The following is a 17,022-nucleotide window of genomic DNA, read 5'->3' as shown; positions in this document are numbered from 1 at the left end:
GGGACATGGAGGGGACTTTTCTCGCTTGATCTGCACATAACTCCGCTCCTGCCTTAGCATTCTGAGGTGTGGTACCCATCCTTGACCCGAGTGCTGTGGGATGGAACAGAAAGATTGTATTCTGGGCTGTAGGAACCTGCTGAATGAAAGGACTCATTCTGCCTGAAGCAGTGGTGACTTACCACCTGATCTGAAAGAGATTAGAAATCGGTTTGGATACAGAACACCCTTTCCACTTGTGCAGGATAGGTCAATCAATAGACAGGATCTTCCCTGTACAGCTGTGATGTTTCTGAAGAGAAACCTGTGAGTGAACTCCCAGTGTTTCCCTTGCACCTTGCAAATACTACAGTTTTGGTAAAGATTCCTACCTGCTAAAAAGTGACATTTCTGCACTTAATCCTTAATAACTTTAATTTTCTATGTTGAAAACCATGGCTAAGGCATGGGTAGCTTCTCCTTAGGAGGAGGCATAAGTAATAGAGGAGACTGTAATTACTTCCCACTGCTTATCTTTGGGTGCTAATAGTGACATAAGCACTGCTCCATCATAGGGAAGTTCAGTAGTGAGCAGCCATCAGTGAAGGACTTCTTTGTTGTCTCTGAAGTGATGGCATCATCCACTTTGGACAATTAAAACTTTGCAGGTAGAGACATGGGACTTGATTCCTTAGTGACAGAGGAAGGGACTTGAGTTTCTTGTTTGAGCAAGGCATTTAATCTGTTTGAGTTAGGTTCTGAGGCCTGATTACTGAGATACCATTGCAGACCACAGTAGACATTTGAACTTTAGCCAGGGTTGTAGCCAGTTCCCAAGGTTCTCATCTTAGAGAAGTGCTGCTTTGTGAGACTCTGTAGCAGTTGTGTACATGAAGTTCTTGTGATGTTTTAGATGCTAAACTGCAAGTGCTGTAGGGTGCAAACCAAGGTGAATAATACATTAAATTCTGAGTAGGATTTTTTTCTACATCTGCAAATAAATCCTATAATTTGAGGATTTCACTCTTGCCACATCTCTGCTTCACTGCAGAATAGGGTAGAATAGGGCTACTGCAAGCACCTGCTTATCAGGTTGTGGTTGCTTCATTGCCAGGAGGAAGCATTATGAAAAGCTGCATGGTTCCATGGCCTGTATTGGCATGGTGGTGAGGTTCAGTGTAGTTATTTCTGTTAGGAATCACTTCATCTTTGTGTGAATGTCTGCATCTGGCTCTGCCATGAAGGAATTACAATTCTCCTCTTTCCCTGTTGTTTTCCTCATTCACAGGTGGTTTTTTGGGAAGATTCCCCGAGCGAAGGCTGAAGAGATGTTGGGCAAACAGAGACATGATGGTGCCTTCCTCATCAGGGAGAGTGAGAGTGCTCCTGGGGACTTCTCCCTCTCAGTCAAGTAAGTAATGCCCAGAAGCAACTGTCTGTGGTAATCAGGCCACCTACTGCTCAGATGGACGGGTGAGGCAAGGTCAGGTGAGGGCAGTTTTGAGGACCAGGTTTCCAGATCCCCTGTAGCATTGCTGTTCTTTCAGTGATGCTTATTTAGTCCCTCTCTAAGAGAACAAGTATATGTGCTCTGGTTTGTAATGAGTACAGGGGTGACCTGGTGGCATGCTCTTGTCTGGCTTATACAGTTCCAGGCACTATCTGTTGGTCTGGTTTCGAGTCCCATTCCTCCTCCTTACAGCCACAGAGTGCCCAGTGTGTACATGTTTTCCTCCCATCCTCCTTCATTCTTCTTACGCAGTACAAGTTATTACTGTATGTTTTCTCTGTGTAGTACACTTCCAATATGTTTTCATGTCTGCTTAGGACATCCTTTGGGGGTATTCATGTTGTCTGGCACTGGGACATGGAGGCCTCTCCAGTCTCTCACAGGTGTATTCCCCATTGATAGGGAAACTCACTCTAATAACAGTGAAGTGAGGATCAGCTTTCATCTTTGCATCACCTTGTTAGAAGTACTGGCTATACACCAGCAGGAGTTCCTGCTGGTTAGCCATGGCCCATATAATACTATGCTACCTGTCACTATACAATAGAGGTATTAAAAAGGTGCATGAATTAATTCAACATGGGCTGGGGGTGGGAGGGTTCTGTCCTCAGCAGTTGATTTTTGCATTTATAGTTATATTTTTTCCTATAACCTTCCCCTTTGCTTTAGAATCCAAACAATAGAATTTCCTTTAAAATCCTAACAAAGTTTGGTTATTTAGGCACAATTCCTAATCTGCTGCTGCCTGTGGCTGTCAGTGATTTCTTTCAATAGGATTGCTTCTTTTTCTGGTCATCTTTCACTCAGTTTTTGCCCTCCAGTTTGTATTTGTCTTGAATACAATCAGCTGAGCCAGAATCCTAGATATAAATGGCAGCTTCACTCCAGAAAGCACATTCTTTTAAGAAACATGAAGTCAGGCTAGCATGGCTCTGCTGCCTTTAGCTTAGTGTTGCCATCTGGTGGTAAATTCTCAGTTCATGTTGTTCCTCCCCATTTGTTTGATTTGGAAAAGGCTTTTTCCTAAACAGTGATCTGCAGGATTTAAATGGTGGGAAGCTCTCAGGTTGAGGAAGGGGGAGCTGAGGCAGTACTTACGTGATGGTTCCTGCTAGCTTTATAGCCAAGCTAAGGTCTACTGTGTCAGCCAGTGTACAGGAGCAGTGCACGCCAAGTGGGGAACAGTTGTCGTCTGTTTGCAGTGGTTTAGACTGAAGTAAAAATACCAATGTGCCATTCATCTGGAAAATCCCAATGGATCTCCTTAGAGTTCCTCTGTATTCAGAATGAAATTGTTGGAAAAGCAGCTTCAACTGAATGGCATCACTTGTCAAGAAGAACAGTTAACGTTGAACTGAAGTTGCTGCATTACATGTGCAGCATCACATGTACTTCAAACATGAGGGGGTTTGGGGTTGTTCTTTTGTGGGATCCTCTTGTTTTGCAAGGCAGTTTTTTGCATAAGCCCAAACCAGCTGCCAAAGGAGACAATCCTACTCTCCCTGTGACAGCCTTTTCCCAGGAATTTACCTGTAATGGGACCAGAGCTTATGTATTGTATTATCACACACACACAGTGGTGCTGCATGATGGATAGATGGAGACAAGCCCAGGACCACAGCCAAGAGTAGCTCAAGCCTAAACTGGCTCGAGACAGTTGTGAAATTGCTGTGTGTAAAGAGCTAAACTGAAACATTTGTACTGTTTGACTTCAGAATGTGTTATTTGGGAATGTGGAGTGGAAAGCACCATGGCACAGCTACTTTAATGTGACTTGTCTTTGTACTGCAAGTCCTGTGTGCACTGTCTTCAACAGCTCAGGTAACTGCATAAGTACATCAAGAAGTACATGTACTGGATGCCAGCTATGTTGCAATGTAGTGTAAAGTAAAAAGCTGAAATAGTGCATGTCAGCCAAGATAGAGTGTTTTGTGGCACCAGAAACCCTTTACAAAAAGACCTCAAGGTTCTGCAAGTTCCGAGTAGTTTGAAAAGCTTGTTTTAAACTGAAGTCCTATTACAAGGAGAGCACACATGAAGCTTGCAGGATTGTTTTCAAGATAAATTCAGTATTTGGAGTCTATCTCTGATCCTTGATTTCTTTAAAATACAACTGACAAGTGGTTTGCAGACATCTTTTTAGGGATACCAATCGATATCTGTGTTATCAGCATCACTGACAGTTTCACTGTGTCCTGGAAGGACCTTTTTGTTCTAAACTCTGTGACATCCCAGACTGGTGACTGATAATGTGTTTCGTATGTGTTGTTCAGGTTTGGAAATGATGTGCAGCACTTCAAGGTGCTTAGAGATGGGGCTGGCAAGTATTTCCTCTGGGTGGTGAAGTTCAATTCTTTGAACGAGCTGGTAGATTATCACAGATCCACATCTGTCTCCAGGAACCAGCAAATATTTCTCCGGGACATTGAGCAGGTGCCACAGGTAAGAGAAGTGTCTTCATAGAGCACACATTTAGGCTATTGCAAGCACAGTCTGAAGTGGGATTGCAGCTTAGAGTAAATGAATAGGGATGGAAAGAAGCTGACTGATGTTCTGTGGAAGTGTAACCTTTAGATCCTGCAGCCAGAATTATCCTGGCAAATAAGGTGGATGTTTGTGCAAAGCCTACCTGGAAGTTCCTAATGTCCAGTTCAGACAAAGCATTATTGCTGTTTTAACACTTGGCTTATCTGAATGCATATGGATACTCTTGCAGAAAGATCATCTCATTCCTGCGGATTAAAAGTGGGTTTACTCCTGGTTTAGGACATAGGAAGAGAGGATAGGTCTGTACTATAGAACTGTACCCCTTCATAGCCAGTGAAGGTCCTGGTCTTTTCTGAAGAGGTGGCTACAGCATATGCAACATCTCCAGCTTTCTGGTTTGGATCTAGCCAGTGTTAAGATGAACCAAGAACTACTGCTAAGTGCCAACAGAGCAGCTTGTGGATATCTAGCCCTTTGTTTTGTTCCATTTCCTAGGGCAGTCAGAAGGTTATGTTGCATATAACAGGACCTTTTGTCAGCTCTGAATATATCCTTTTGCTTCCATGTGCAGCATTCTAGTTCTAGCTTGAGAAAAAGGGGGGTGGAATTCATGCTGCCCACCAAGTGCCATGCACACCCTTTGCCACACTGTTTGCCTCTGAACTAACACCTGGCTCAGCACAGTTGGGTCAGTGATGAACAGATGAGCAAACAGCTGGCTGAAAACAACAGCCATGAAGATACCTTTCTAACCTCATGATCCAGGTTTATTTGAAATGAACCGTTAGCTTTTGCATAGGAACTGAAGTATTTGCTGACCAGGGAGAACACTTTGTGACAGGATTTATTGATAGTGGAGAGTTCTAAGGAAAATCTAAATGCCAACATCCAGTTTTTAGGATAAGCTTTGTGTATGTTAGGTAGATCAGTAATATTCACCCTGTCAGTTGGTCAGCACAGGATGAATAGAATACTATTGTATTGCAGTACATACAGATTTACAGTAGGTCACGAAGACTGGGAAACACTAGGAAAACATCTGAGTCATCAGCTATCTTTATTTCTGCTCTTTCACAGAAACTTGACTTTTTCTAAGGTCTTCTATAGGCCTCTTGCTACAGATGCTGTAAGCTGGCTTGCAGGGACACGGAACAGCCCAAATGTTCACCGTTAACCCTGCTGTAGATTAAGCTCCTGCCTGAAGGAGCAGGTTTCTCGAGCACTGCAGATGATTCTCACTTTGTGTCTCTCTCCCTTTCCCCTTCCAGCAACCGACATACGTTCAGGCCCTGTTTGATTTCGATCCCCAAGAGGAAGGAGAGCTGGGCTTCCGTCGCGGAGACTTTATCCAAGTCCTTGACAATTCTGACCCCAACTGGTGGAAGGGAGCCTGCCACGGACAGACGGGCATGTTTCCACGCAACTACGTGAACCCAGTGAACCGGAACATCTAGAGCTAAATATTAGAGATTATTTAAAGAAACAAGAGAAGCAGTAAATACACATACAGAGCCTAACTGCAGCCAGTGACCTAAAATCACACGGCGATAAAACCCGAGTCACCTTTCAGCGGGAGGTGACCCTCCTTCACTCAGTACGGAACTTCAGGGGCTGGGGGGGGAAAGAGTTCAACTTACACACCAAAAGTTATCCTTAAAAGAGAGAAAACAAACAAAGAGAGAGAAAGAGAAAACAATGAAAATAACAAATTTCCTCAGCTGCTCCTGGGTTAACCCCTTCCATCCACTCTTCTTGTTTCCCCCCCCCCTCCCTCTGTCCATCAGTGCATGAAGTTTTAATGCCATATAAAGTCCTAGCCATGCAGTTAAAGGAAAAGGGAGAAACTCTGCTGGTATTTTCTCTCTCTGCAAACGGTCTTCATTTGACATGAAGGGACATGAGAGAAGAACCAAATCCACAGTCCTGCCTTTAAAACAAAACAAAAATCATCAGTCTCTGCTTTTGCCTTCAACATTGAGCTCTTCTTGCCTGGGAAAGATGAGGTGTTAATCTTAAGTTTTATTGTCTCTTCTCCTTTGGCACTTTCTTCTGAAGCTCAGCAGCTTCCAAGCAGGGGAAGGGAGAAGAGTTGTGTGGCTTTTTGTTCTTTTCTTTGGAGTCACAGAGCTGCTTTGAGAAACTGCAACGTACAACTGAGGTCTGGTCATGCTGTGCTGACAGCGCTTTTGTTGCGTTCTTTCCTTAAAGGTGTACGGTTGAGCACATTCTGTACTTTTTTCCATAGTGCCTTTCCCTTCTTTTCTTTTTTTTTTTCTTTTTTTTATTCTTTTTAAGTTAAAAGGACAGTCCAGAACTACTTTTTTTTCCCTGCCTATGTGTAAATAAATACTTTTGGGGGCGGGGTGTGAAGGAGGGTGGTTTTATCAATGCACACTTGAGAGGAATCTACAAACAAGAGGTGGAGCTTTAATCTTAAGATTTGTCTTAACTGTTGAACTTCCCTTCTTCCAAGGAAAGTAAATCAAGGCATTAAAGTGGCAACTTGTGCTGCTCAGAGGTGGGGAGCTGCAACCAGGAGCCTCAAAAGAAGTAAGAGAAAGGGGGGAAGTTATGACCAGGGAAGATGAGGAAGAATATTTTGGGGAGGAGAGGGTTAAGGGGGGAGGGGGGTTGGGATTTGAGGAATAATAGCCCTGAGATGTCCTACAAAATGTACATTCCTTTGATGGAAAACTTTATAATGCAGAGAAACCTCAAGAAATAGTGCTTGAAAAGAAAACTTTATGCTCTTAGTGAATGTCTCTATGTGATGCATGTAATCAGCCTGTCTCTTTGGCCTGGATAGGGAATATTTGCAGTCGTGTTGCTCTTGAAACGTGGGGTTGGCATCACTGTTCTCCAGTCTCCTCCCTCCTCAGGTCAGTGTTTCTGTTGAAGTAGATCCCCCCCACCCCTCTCCCCATTCACAGCAGGCTGTGTGATGACTGTAACCCCCACCCCGCACCAGAATGGTGTTTTTCTGTGGCCATTTGCTCCTCCACCAGAGCAGTGTTGACATTAAATTGGACGGAAAGGAAAGCAATGGAGCCCCACTGCTCTCTGTGCCAATCTTCAGTTGCATTACTTTTCCTTTGGATGGCCTTTTTGGCTCCCTTCACCCCACCAACAAATCCAAACCCTGCAGCAGAGATCTCCTCCTGCCCTGCCTGAGCACGGGCAATCTTGAGTTGGAGGGTGCCTTTTTTTGTACTAAGTGTTACAGATGTTTTCTTCCTGACATGGACTCTGCCTTACACTTGATTTTCCAGCAGATGAAAGAGAGAGCTATCCTGTAGAGTTATTACTTTCTCCCCCTCTCCTTGCTAGCTGTCACTCACTTTCTTCCTTCTTTGTAAAGTGATTGGAAAAGGAATCTATGGCATTCTACACCTGGACCATTTGATTGTTTCCTTATTTTGGAATTGGTGTATATCATGCAGCCTTGCAGACATATGTCTTGTGTGTGTATATATATTAAAAGAAAAAAAAAATCAGTGTTTAAATAAAAAAGGCCTATGTACTTAATCCTTTAACTCTGCAGCAGCATTGGTAGGTAGTAATTAACTGTGAATAATAAATATACATTGAATTCTTCACTTGAGCATCTGTCTGTTATTTCAGTTCACTGAACAAAACATGACTGAAGGAGCTAACATACAGGATACTGAATTGCTGTGGGAAGAAGCTGTAAGGTGTGTTCTAGCCTGCAGTATTGCAGCCTCTGGAGCACTGCAGTTTGGTCTCGGCATGCGTGGCTGTATTCATTCCTCTTTCAAGCCATGTCAGCACAGAGCTGTCACTTGGCATGTGGCATTATGAACAGTGAGATGGGGGGGGAAGGTGAGGCGCTAGCACAGGGTGCCCCAAGAAGCTGTGGCTGCCCCATCCCTGGCAGTGTTCAAGGCCAGGTTGGACACAGGGGCTTGGAGCAAGCTGCTCCAGTGGAAGAGGTCCCTGCCCATGGCAGGGGTAGGAACTGGATGGGCTTTAAGGTCCCTTCAACCCAAACCAGTCTGTGATGATTTGAATGATGAAGTTGGTGCAAGGCCCATCAGCTGAGCAGGCAGTGCTGCAGTATTTCCCTTTGCTTTTCTCCACTCTTTTTAACCCAACAGTTGGAGTACTTTGCGGAGCAGACCACACTGGTGTCAGGAGACACCGGTTGTCACTGGAGCACATTGCTGAGGGGTGATGCGCACACAGCATCACCATGGCTCAGACTGCTCAGGGGCTTTCGCCCTGCTCCATCAGTGCCTTGCTGAAGGAGAACTGCCCAGTGCTGTGAGCATGGTGTGGGACAGCCCTCGCTCAGGGGCTGAGTGCTGGTCCGTTCTGCAGGCTAACACACACTAGGGAAAGACCCAGTTGGGGTTTGCCTTGGTTTTGAACAGTTGCTGTTAATTATGCTCAGATACAAATATAGCCAGGGAGTTTGTGGTGGAAATGCCTGGATTTTATTATCACAAGTTTATTTTTCACTCAAGTCAATACAGAAATTATGCCGTTTGGAGCTCTGGCTTTTCTTCTAAGGCTGCAGCAAGACAGAGTGGATCATAACCGTGCTGTTTATAGCTTGGTACCTACTAAAAAGTGTGGAAACACTTTCTTCCACTTTAACGAGGGAAGGAAAACACTTGTTGCTATATGTGACTGGGTAACAAGGCTACAGCCATGAAGAACCACCAGGCACATGGCCTGTCCTGTCTCCATGGTGTGCTCCCTTTCCACCAGGCACTGTGGTGTGTGACAGGAACCACCTCAGTCCCGGTTCATCCCAACGCCATCCGCCCGTCCTCAGGAGCGCAGGCCTCCGCCCCGTACCCCCGCCCGCCATTTTGGCACCTCAGGACTACACGTCCCAGCACCCCCCGCGGCGCGCAGGCGCAGAGCGGCGCCGGGCGGCTGAGGAGCCCGGGCGGGCCCTGGGCTGAGGGCGGGCTGCGGCCGGGGGCCCTGCCCGGGGGTCGGCTCCGTGCTCCGCTCCGGTGAGTGCCGTGGGGCTCAGCGTGTGCCGAGGGGGAGCTCTGTGGGGCTGGGGGGGATCGGGGGGGTGAGGCTGTGGCACGGATCCTGAGGCTCACCGAAGCTCCCGTCTCCCGGGCAGGCTGCGGGGGCTCCAGGCAGGCATGGTCGGCTATGACCCCGGCTCCACGTGCGTCTCCACGGCGGAAGCGGCTGCAGCAGGGTCAGCATCTGGCTTCGTCACCCGGCTCCTTGTCAGTCCCTTGGATGTCATCAAGATCCGGTTCCAGGTAGGGTCCTCACGGCGTGCCCGGCGCTGAAAGAGCCCCTTACAGAGCACGGCCTGGGCGAAGAGGTCACTTGTGCAAGCAGAGAGCGCTAACGCTGCTCCTCAGCCCTCACCTCATGGTGTGCAGGTTATCCAAGGTAGCAGGGCTATCCTGTGTCCACTACTTCTATTTATATAACTTAACTGGAGTGTTTGAATGGGACCTTGTGGCTTTTAGAGTTTTTCTTTCTCTGTCTTTACGAATGTATCATCTTTGCTATCTAACTGGATTTCACCATCATCCCTACTGATTACCTTGTATTGCACGTGTGGTTTTATTCGTTTAGAGCCTTACATAAGCCACGTTCCAGTCAAATCTAGGTGTGAGTCCATGGGAGGGCCCTGCTTGGGCTCTCAGGGCTGTGAATTCCCAGAGGCGACACTTGTTGAACCGTGGTGTGGGATTGGAGCAAACCTTCTCTGTGCTCTCCCCCAGCTTCAGATCGAGCGGCTCTCCTCCAAAAACCCAGGCGCGAAGTACCACAGCATCCTGCAGGCCGCACGGTGCATCTGCCGGGAAGAGGGCTTGGTGGCCTTCTGGAAGGGCCATGTTCCTGCTCAGCTGCTTTCAGGTGGCTACGGAGCTGTTCAGGTGAGGTGACCAGGCATCCCCTGGGCCCAATGCACAGACGTAGGTCTTGGCTTTGCTCCTCTTCAGGCTGCTGCATGCGCAGGTGCAGGAAGGTCCAGGGTTGCACTGTACTGATGTAAAGATGTGCAGCTGTATCTTGCTGATGGATGATTCCTGAGCTTGCTGAAGCTGGAGCCCAGATAGAGCAGGCAGAGCTCTGGATGTGCTGGCACAGATAACCCCATTTGTTCCTGACACTTGGCTTACCCATCCATGTTCCAAACCTGTCTAGTAGTTTTGCTTTTGTTCGTGTCTCCCTAACAGCTTGTAAGGAAGAAATTAGGCTGCTGATGGTGTTTTACACCACATTGTTACGCTTACTTTGTAACTGCTAACAACCTGTTTTGTGTGCAGGGTTTGAAAGAGAAATGCACAGTATATCTGTAATATAACACTTTAGGATACACAAAGCACTGGAATGAGCTTTTCACTAACTGCAAGACAGCACAAGCGTCAGAGCACAGACTATGCTGAGCATTCCCTGTGCTGCTGAGTGGTTTTTGCACTTTATTCTTCGAGCACACACATGCTCAGTGTGCAAGTTGGGAAGGACTTTTGAAGGACACAGGGAGAAGGTGGTTACAGGCAGTGGGTGGAGCTCTCTGGGTGAAATGAGAGAGGGGTGGGAGATCCATGTCACCGATAAGCATTGACTCCTTGATCTGTGTGTGCTTGTTCCTGCCAGTTCATGGTGTTTGAGAACCTGACACAACTGGTACACAGCATCACCTCCTACGGCACCCGCGACTCCTTGGTGCACTTCACCTGCGGTGGGCTGTCTGCCTGCACAGCCACGGTTGCAGTCCAGCCTCTTGACACGCTACGCACCCGCTTAGCTGCTCAGGGTGAGCCTAAGGTATGGCTTAGGGATCTGTGTGTGTTTGGGATTGTCTCCCGTAGCAGTAGCAATATTCCATGTGTGGGAAAATAGGAGGTTTGAAAAGTACATAACAGCCCCAGGGGTTAGCATAAAGGAGCCGGTGCTGTTATTGGGCAGTGTCTGTGCTGTTGCCAAGTTATCCTCTGTGCTGTTGACACAGGTTTCTTAATTATGTTTTGCTGCTCCTGATTTTGTGTTTGACTCCTCACAGATGATCCAGAAAGGAGAAACTGTCCTTACCAGGATAAGTCCATTTTTGTCTGCCCTGTTGGCCATGTATAAATACACTCCTTTATCTGTTGAACATTGTGGTTGTGAAACTTTCTACTTGCACAGAGTCATGTTTAGATAATGATGGGGATGATACCTGAAACCAGTCACCTTTCACTGGTATTTCATGTTCTTATTTATGCAAGTATTGGTCTCCATGCTAATTAGATCTGTAATAACTAGACTTAGGTGTTTGTATCAGAGCCATTAGCCTGCGGTAGACTCACAATACATATCGCATGAATTCTGTCACAGGAGCAAGCAGAGCTGTTAAGAGAAAGATAATCTTGCCTCAGAGGTCTGTGAGATCTCTGGCCTCAGCTCTGTGCCTTACTTCTTCTCCTCAGCACAGATTGGATGTGGGATACAATGTCAGCCCAGTGCAAAGCTGAGGATCATTAAGTTAGTCCCTGGTAGCACAGAGGCAGGTTTAGGTTATCAGCTTATAAGAGTCACAAGGGCTGTGCTGAGAGTATTGTGTGATGTGCAGAATCACTTTGTTCATTGTTTTGTGCTGAAAGTCAGTTGTATTTTGGGCACTGGCAAATAACCTGCCCCTTGGTTTGTTGTTTTAAGCCTTTTCCATCAGAGAATCAGCCTCTTCTTTCTTGCCTAGATCTACCAAAACCTTCGCCATGCAGTGGTCACGATGTACCAGACAGAGGGACCTCGGACGTTCTATAGAGGTTTGACCCCCACAATCATTGCTGTCTTCCCAAATGCTGGTCTCCAGTTCTCCTTCTACAACATCCTGCAACAGCTTTCTGAATGGGTGGTTCCAGCTGAAGGAAAGAAAGGAGGTAGGCACCTGGGACAGTGATGCCTGATGTGGGGGGAGAGAAAGGATGAATGCTACTTTGGGAGACTGACATAAGCTCCGTTTTCTGTCTTATCAACCTTTTCAATGCAAAAGTGTCTCAATTTCCTAGCTCTCATTCTTACCCTTGCACAGATAATGTGAAAGTAAGTACAGTAAAGTTTACAGACAGCTCCTCTTATGGAATAACCATGATGGAAATGTGGATGGATAGGAAAGTGAAGTGTCACAGACTCGGATACACCTTCTCGAGCTGTGTCACATTACTGATCCTGTGGGAAGACAGCAACGTGTCTGTTCCTTTAGTTTCCATTCAGTTCCTCTGTTCTGTTAGTGCTGTGGGGGTGGGACTCTTGGATTTCCTCAGGAAATCTGCCTGAGTTTCCAGCCCAGCTGTTCCTGAAGAGGATGCATTCAGCCTCATTTAAAACTGCCAAGCTCTCGAGCTGATATTTTTATGATGCTTTGTAGCCCCATTATAAGAGAACCTCATCCTGATGCAGCCTTTCACCTTGATAGTTTTAGATACTGATGCCTCCTTGAGAAACATGCAGGATCAGCATGTTCTTATTCCTGGATGGAGTTTCTTCAGTAAAGGATCTAGACTTTCCAAGCTCATGCCTGCATGTTTAGTTTTAGACGTCAGAGGCTGATGGTGGCTGTGTGCTGGGAACTCAGGTTTGTCAGGAAGAAGTCTAATGCCACAAAACTCATTTCTCCCAAGCCTTTGAACTCATCAGGCTATGCCAACTTGTGACTTCCTCCAGTCCAGAATAAGTCAGAGCAGTCAAGACTGCAAGATCTCCAGTGACTGGGCTTTTACTGGGGCAGGAAAACTCCATCCACTAGTGGCAGGTTCTCTGGTGACTGGGTTTTTTTGTGCTAAGCCACTTGGCAGAGCAAAACAAGATCAGTGCAGTGAACCAAGATGAGCTGTTACACTCTGGCCTCAAAGGACATTGCAAGCCAGATGTAGAAAATACAGATTAAGGTTTTGTGGCCCAAACTGCAGAAGAGGTGATGGAACTTTAAAGGGCCTTTTTGACCTTACTTCTTGTGCCAAGTGATCTTTAACTGACGTCTCATGATCTTTAATGCAAACTCTCTGCTAATCCTCTTTTCCCCTCCTATCTCCCCTTTCTGCTTCTCAGGCAACGTTAAAAACCTTGTTTGTGGCAGCTGTGCTGGAATCATCAGCAAAACCCTCACTTACCCCTTCGACTTGTTCAAGAAGCGACTGCAAGTGCATGGCTTTGAGCAGGCTCGGGCAGCCTTTGGGCAGGTGAAAAAAGTTGGAATTCCCTGATTTTTAGGAGTATGGATTTTGTGAGACAATCCAGGGCCAGTCCACCAGTGATGCTTCACCGGTGTTACCTCTTGTGCTCGTATTTGGGTTAGGAGCTCCTGGTGAATTTGCTCTTGCCCATCTCCATCTGTCTGTTGTCTTGAAGCTGGGGATGATTGAAGCAGGAAACAGGGGTTTGATATACTTAGTTTCTAGTTGCAGCTTGGTAGTTCTGATTCAGGACCACATTCCTAGCAGAGGATGACACTGGCTTTATGCTGGGATCACCTGGCTGTCAGGATCCTCTTCTGCAGTTAATATTTTGACACAAGGAATAGGCACCCAGTGTTCAGCATATGTCCTATTACCAGAACATCTTGAAATTCAAAGCAAATTAAATACCTCTGGTGTTCTTTAGCACCTTCCTCTGTGCTCTATTTGTCTTACAATGTATTTCACCTCGAAATAACACTGTAAGACAAATACAGATCTTTCAAGGAACTCTCTTTCTTTACATGACATGTGGAAAATGTCTTTTTTTTCCTTCAAATTCCTTGGATCTGAGAAGCAAATCAGTCTGTACCTCCAGAAACTCAGATAAGAATTCGAAGTCTTAACCCATTGCATTGGATGCTTTTGCAGTGAGGTTCAGAAGTTGTTCTTAGCACTGATGTGTCACAAGATGTTAAAACTTCCCTGGGACACAATGACATGCAGATGGCTATTTTTGAGGCTTGTGTTTTCTTTCTGTCAGGAAACTGGAAAAGTCCCTTTTTAGAGAGTGAAGGGGATGGAAAAGAGCAGCACAATCTGAAATAACCACTACATGAACTTGTACCATGAATAATACATGTGGTTGCAGCATGAAGATTATAGGGCCACTCAGTTAGAATGATCTGCATAAACCATTGCTGGTGCAAAACACACCACCTTCCTTCACCCCAGTTGTTGCAAACTGGCTCTCAATTCATTTCGTTATAATAGCCAGAAAGGCGTTTCATTATAATAGCAGAAAAACATCCAATTTTGGTGGAATATTTGGGGATCTCGGTGTTCTTTTCCAGGTAAAGTTATCCTGGAGTTTCCTTATTTAACCCTTTTGCCATCTCTCTCCCAGGTGCGGGTGTACAGCGGTCTGCTGGACTGCATAAGGCAGATCATGCGAGAGGAGGGCCCGGGTGGATTCTTTAAGGGCCTCTCACCCAGCTTGCTGAAGGCTGCTGTCTCCACTGGCCTTACCTTCTTCTGGTATGAGCTGTTCTGCAGCCTCCTGTGCTCCCTGAAGACTGCCGATGGCATTGCAAGGAAGGAGCGCTGAAAGGGACATGTCTGTGGCTCCCTGGTGCCCTCCTAGAGGAGGCGAAACTGATGGGCTTTGCTCTGTCATGAGCACGTTGGGAATGTCAGAGTTCCCAGAGCTCCATCAGCCTGTAGGAAATCACCTCCTGGGACCAAGCAGGTGAAGGCAGCTGCAGTTCTGCTGAAGACACTGAACTGCTTTGCTTGAAGCTGTTCAACTGAGCACTTTTTTCCTCTGTTTCCTCTAATCTCAGCACTCACTTAGTGGGGAGAGGGGGGAACCAAGCAGAAAACTACCTGCAATGAAGAGGCACCTGCTGAAGCAGGTGTATCCCTGTGCTTGCCCTGGATCCCAGGTTGGGATCCTGGTGTAGCTGGTGCTGCTTATCCAACCTAACACCCACTTCCTATAGCTGCATCCGCACAGCTGTTTCTTTGCTCTGGACTGTTGTTTGCACCATGTTCTTTCCTTGGTGTAGCACAGGCAGCTCTGTGCTGCTGTTGTGAAGTCAACTCAAACCTCCTTAGTGTCACAGAGCCTCAGTTTCCCTTTTATTTGCTGCCAGCTGCTGCTTCTTGCTTACCACTTGAATCAGCCACCTGAAACACAGCATCTTCTGGTGGATCACCCCCAAACTTGCTCTTCCTTTAACTCTGATGAGCTTGATTGTATCCAAAGTGCCCGTTTCTCTTGCACGTCTTGCCACACATCTCTTGGGGTTCTGCATTGCCTCAGTCACACTTTTGCAACTCAGTCTGCAGATTAAGAACCCCTCTCTAAAGGAATTCAACGCACAAGCCCTATTCTTTAGGGTTCTTTGCTTCAATGCAGTGAGTAACCAAATGCTGTATAGAGTGCTAGAAATACTTAATCTAAGTGGGAATGATGAAGGAAAAGGCCTGTGGAAACTAGTAAATACCTTTTTATTATTATTATTATTATTATTTATTATTATTATTATTTAATACCACCTTTGAATGTTTCCAGCAAGTATATCTGCTCAAAACCTTTCTGAATCTCACTCCTGCTGTGGTGCTAATAGATGAAAGTGTTTTGACAAGCTGAGCTGAATTAAAAGGGCTGAGCATCAGAGGGAAATTGCTTGGCTCAGCATGGTGTTTGACAAGGAAAGGGTGATGGAATCAGAGCTGGAGAAGTGATGTTCTGCAGTTTCAAAGGTTGTAGGGATGCTTTAAAAACCCAACAAAACAATGACCCAGCAGCCCTGATTTACGTAACAGGGAAAAAGAGGGAAATTGCTTTCTTCCTCCTCTTTTACTGTTTTTCCAGGCTGAGCAGGGTGTGGTTGGACCAGTTACAGAAGGCAGGCTCTGAGGAAGAGCTGCTGTGATACAAAAGCCTGTTGGTCATCTGGTGAGTGGTGGATGGGGCAGAGCACTGCTGTTACTCAGATGGTTTGATAGCTCTTCTCTTCACGCAGAGCTTCCCATGGCTCTTTTGCAGTATCCAGGGTGTTAATCCTAGATGTTGGCCACATTCCAGCGTGACCAGTTCCATTCTGCTGATGCAACTTCTGGCAGTTTTGAGCATATCAGCATTGCTCCCTTATCCTGTGCTATTGTGAGAGGCTGGTTCCAAAGAGCAGCTGTTTCACTGGTATCTGGGGTAGCCAGAGAGATTCCTTGCAAGCCCAGGCCAAATAACTTGGTGTCTGCTGTGGTTTGAGTTCTTGGAGTGTGAAGTGGCTGTTTGCAGGTGACTTGAGAACTATTTAAAGTTAAATCCACTGAGCAGTGGCAGTGGCAGGCAGGAGGCTCATACAGGAGCCTTAAAGAGGGAGTATTAGCTGCATGTACTCCAAAAATGCAGTTTTGCTTAGAGGAATACATAGAATGTGGAGTAAAGTGTCTCAAAGTGCCTCAATCTGAGTGGTGTTTTCCTGTGTTATTTAAGCTGAGATTCTCCCCAGATTTTCTTAACTATATTTTGCCTTTGTTTCTTGTTCATCTCTTGTTCTTGGAAAGACATCACATCAGTGATGGGCTTACCCTCATGCCATCCTTCCAATGAGAGAAACGTCTCATTGTGAAATAGAGTCAAACAGGTTGGGATTGTTGGGCTTTTGGCTGCTGGTACAGAGGAATGCTGTCATGGGTAGCAGGGACAGGACTGGCCACAGCAGGTGCTCTCTTAGGCTCCCATAGGAAATCAGGCCTCATCCATCCTGTGTAAACCTTTGGTTTTCACTTTATATCAAAGAGCTGCTGTTAAACTGCACAAAATAGGGGGAAACTGGCGAGGACTCAGCAGTGGGAACTGTAACCTCTGGAAGAGGGGGGGAGTTGCTTTGGTTGTCACAGGAGTAAAGAAAAAGAACAGAAGACTGCTGAGACAGTGCTCCTAGAGTGTGCTGTGGAGCTTAAGGTGATGCAGCTCTAGGGGCATGTAACTTGGTTTTGCCCTGCAGGGAGAGCAGCAGTGGAGGGTGCAGAGCAGCAATAAAGGGTACAGAGCAGCCTCTCCTTCTGGGATGGTTTTCTCCTCCAGTGCATTAAATACACTTGCCTCCATCCAACAGATGGCAAAGGTGGAGTTGAAGCTGTGCCACTCTG

At 46.3% G+C, this 17,022-nt stretch overlaps 2 protein-coding genes across 2 annotated transcripts in view; both read left to right on the top strand.

Moving 5' to 3' along the window:
• Positions 1-7,572, top strand: part of GRB2 (growth factor receptor bound protein 2) — a 50,493-nt gene extending 42,921 nt beyond the window's left edge. The window contains exons 4-6 of the mRNA XM_034067569.1: positions 1,268-1,390; positions 3,763-3,931; positions 5,245-7,572. Coding sequence (XP_033923460.1) covers positions 1,268-1,390; positions 3,763-3,931; positions 5,245-5,430 — 478 coding nt within the window. The 3' untranslated portion in view covers positions 5,431-7,572. The remainder of the gene's footprint in view (positions 1-1,267; positions 1,391-3,762; positions 3,932-5,244) is intronic.
• Positions 7,573-8,903: 1,331 nt separating this feature from the next.
• On the top strand, positions 8,904-15,387 carry SLC25A19 (solute carrier family 25 member 19). Its single transcript, XM_034067560.1, has 7 exons — positions 8,904-8,961; positions 9,081-9,228; positions 9,703-9,858; positions 10,583-10,753; positions 11,664-11,847; positions 13,016-13,146; positions 14,267-15,387. Exons 2-7 carry the CDS (start codon positions 9,103-9,105, stop codon positions 14,465-14,467), a joined length of 969 nt encoding a protein of 322 aa, XP_033923451.1. The 5' UTR covers positions 8,904-8,961; positions 9,081-9,102; the 3' UTR covers positions 14,468-15,387.
• Positions 15,388-17,022: the final 1,635 nt, after the last annotated feature.

Source organism: Melopsittacus undulatus, chromosome 11, assembly GCF_012275295.1.
Source record: "Melopsittacus undulatus isolate bMelUnd1 chromosome 11, bMelUnd1.mat.Z, whole genome shotgun sequence".
In the NCBI taxonomy this organism is placed as follows: domain Eukaryota; kingdom Metazoa; phylum Chordata; class Aves; order Psittaciformes; family Psittaculidae; genus Melopsittacus; species Melopsittacus undulatus.
This window is presented reverse-complemented; position numbering and strand designations above follow the sequence as displayed.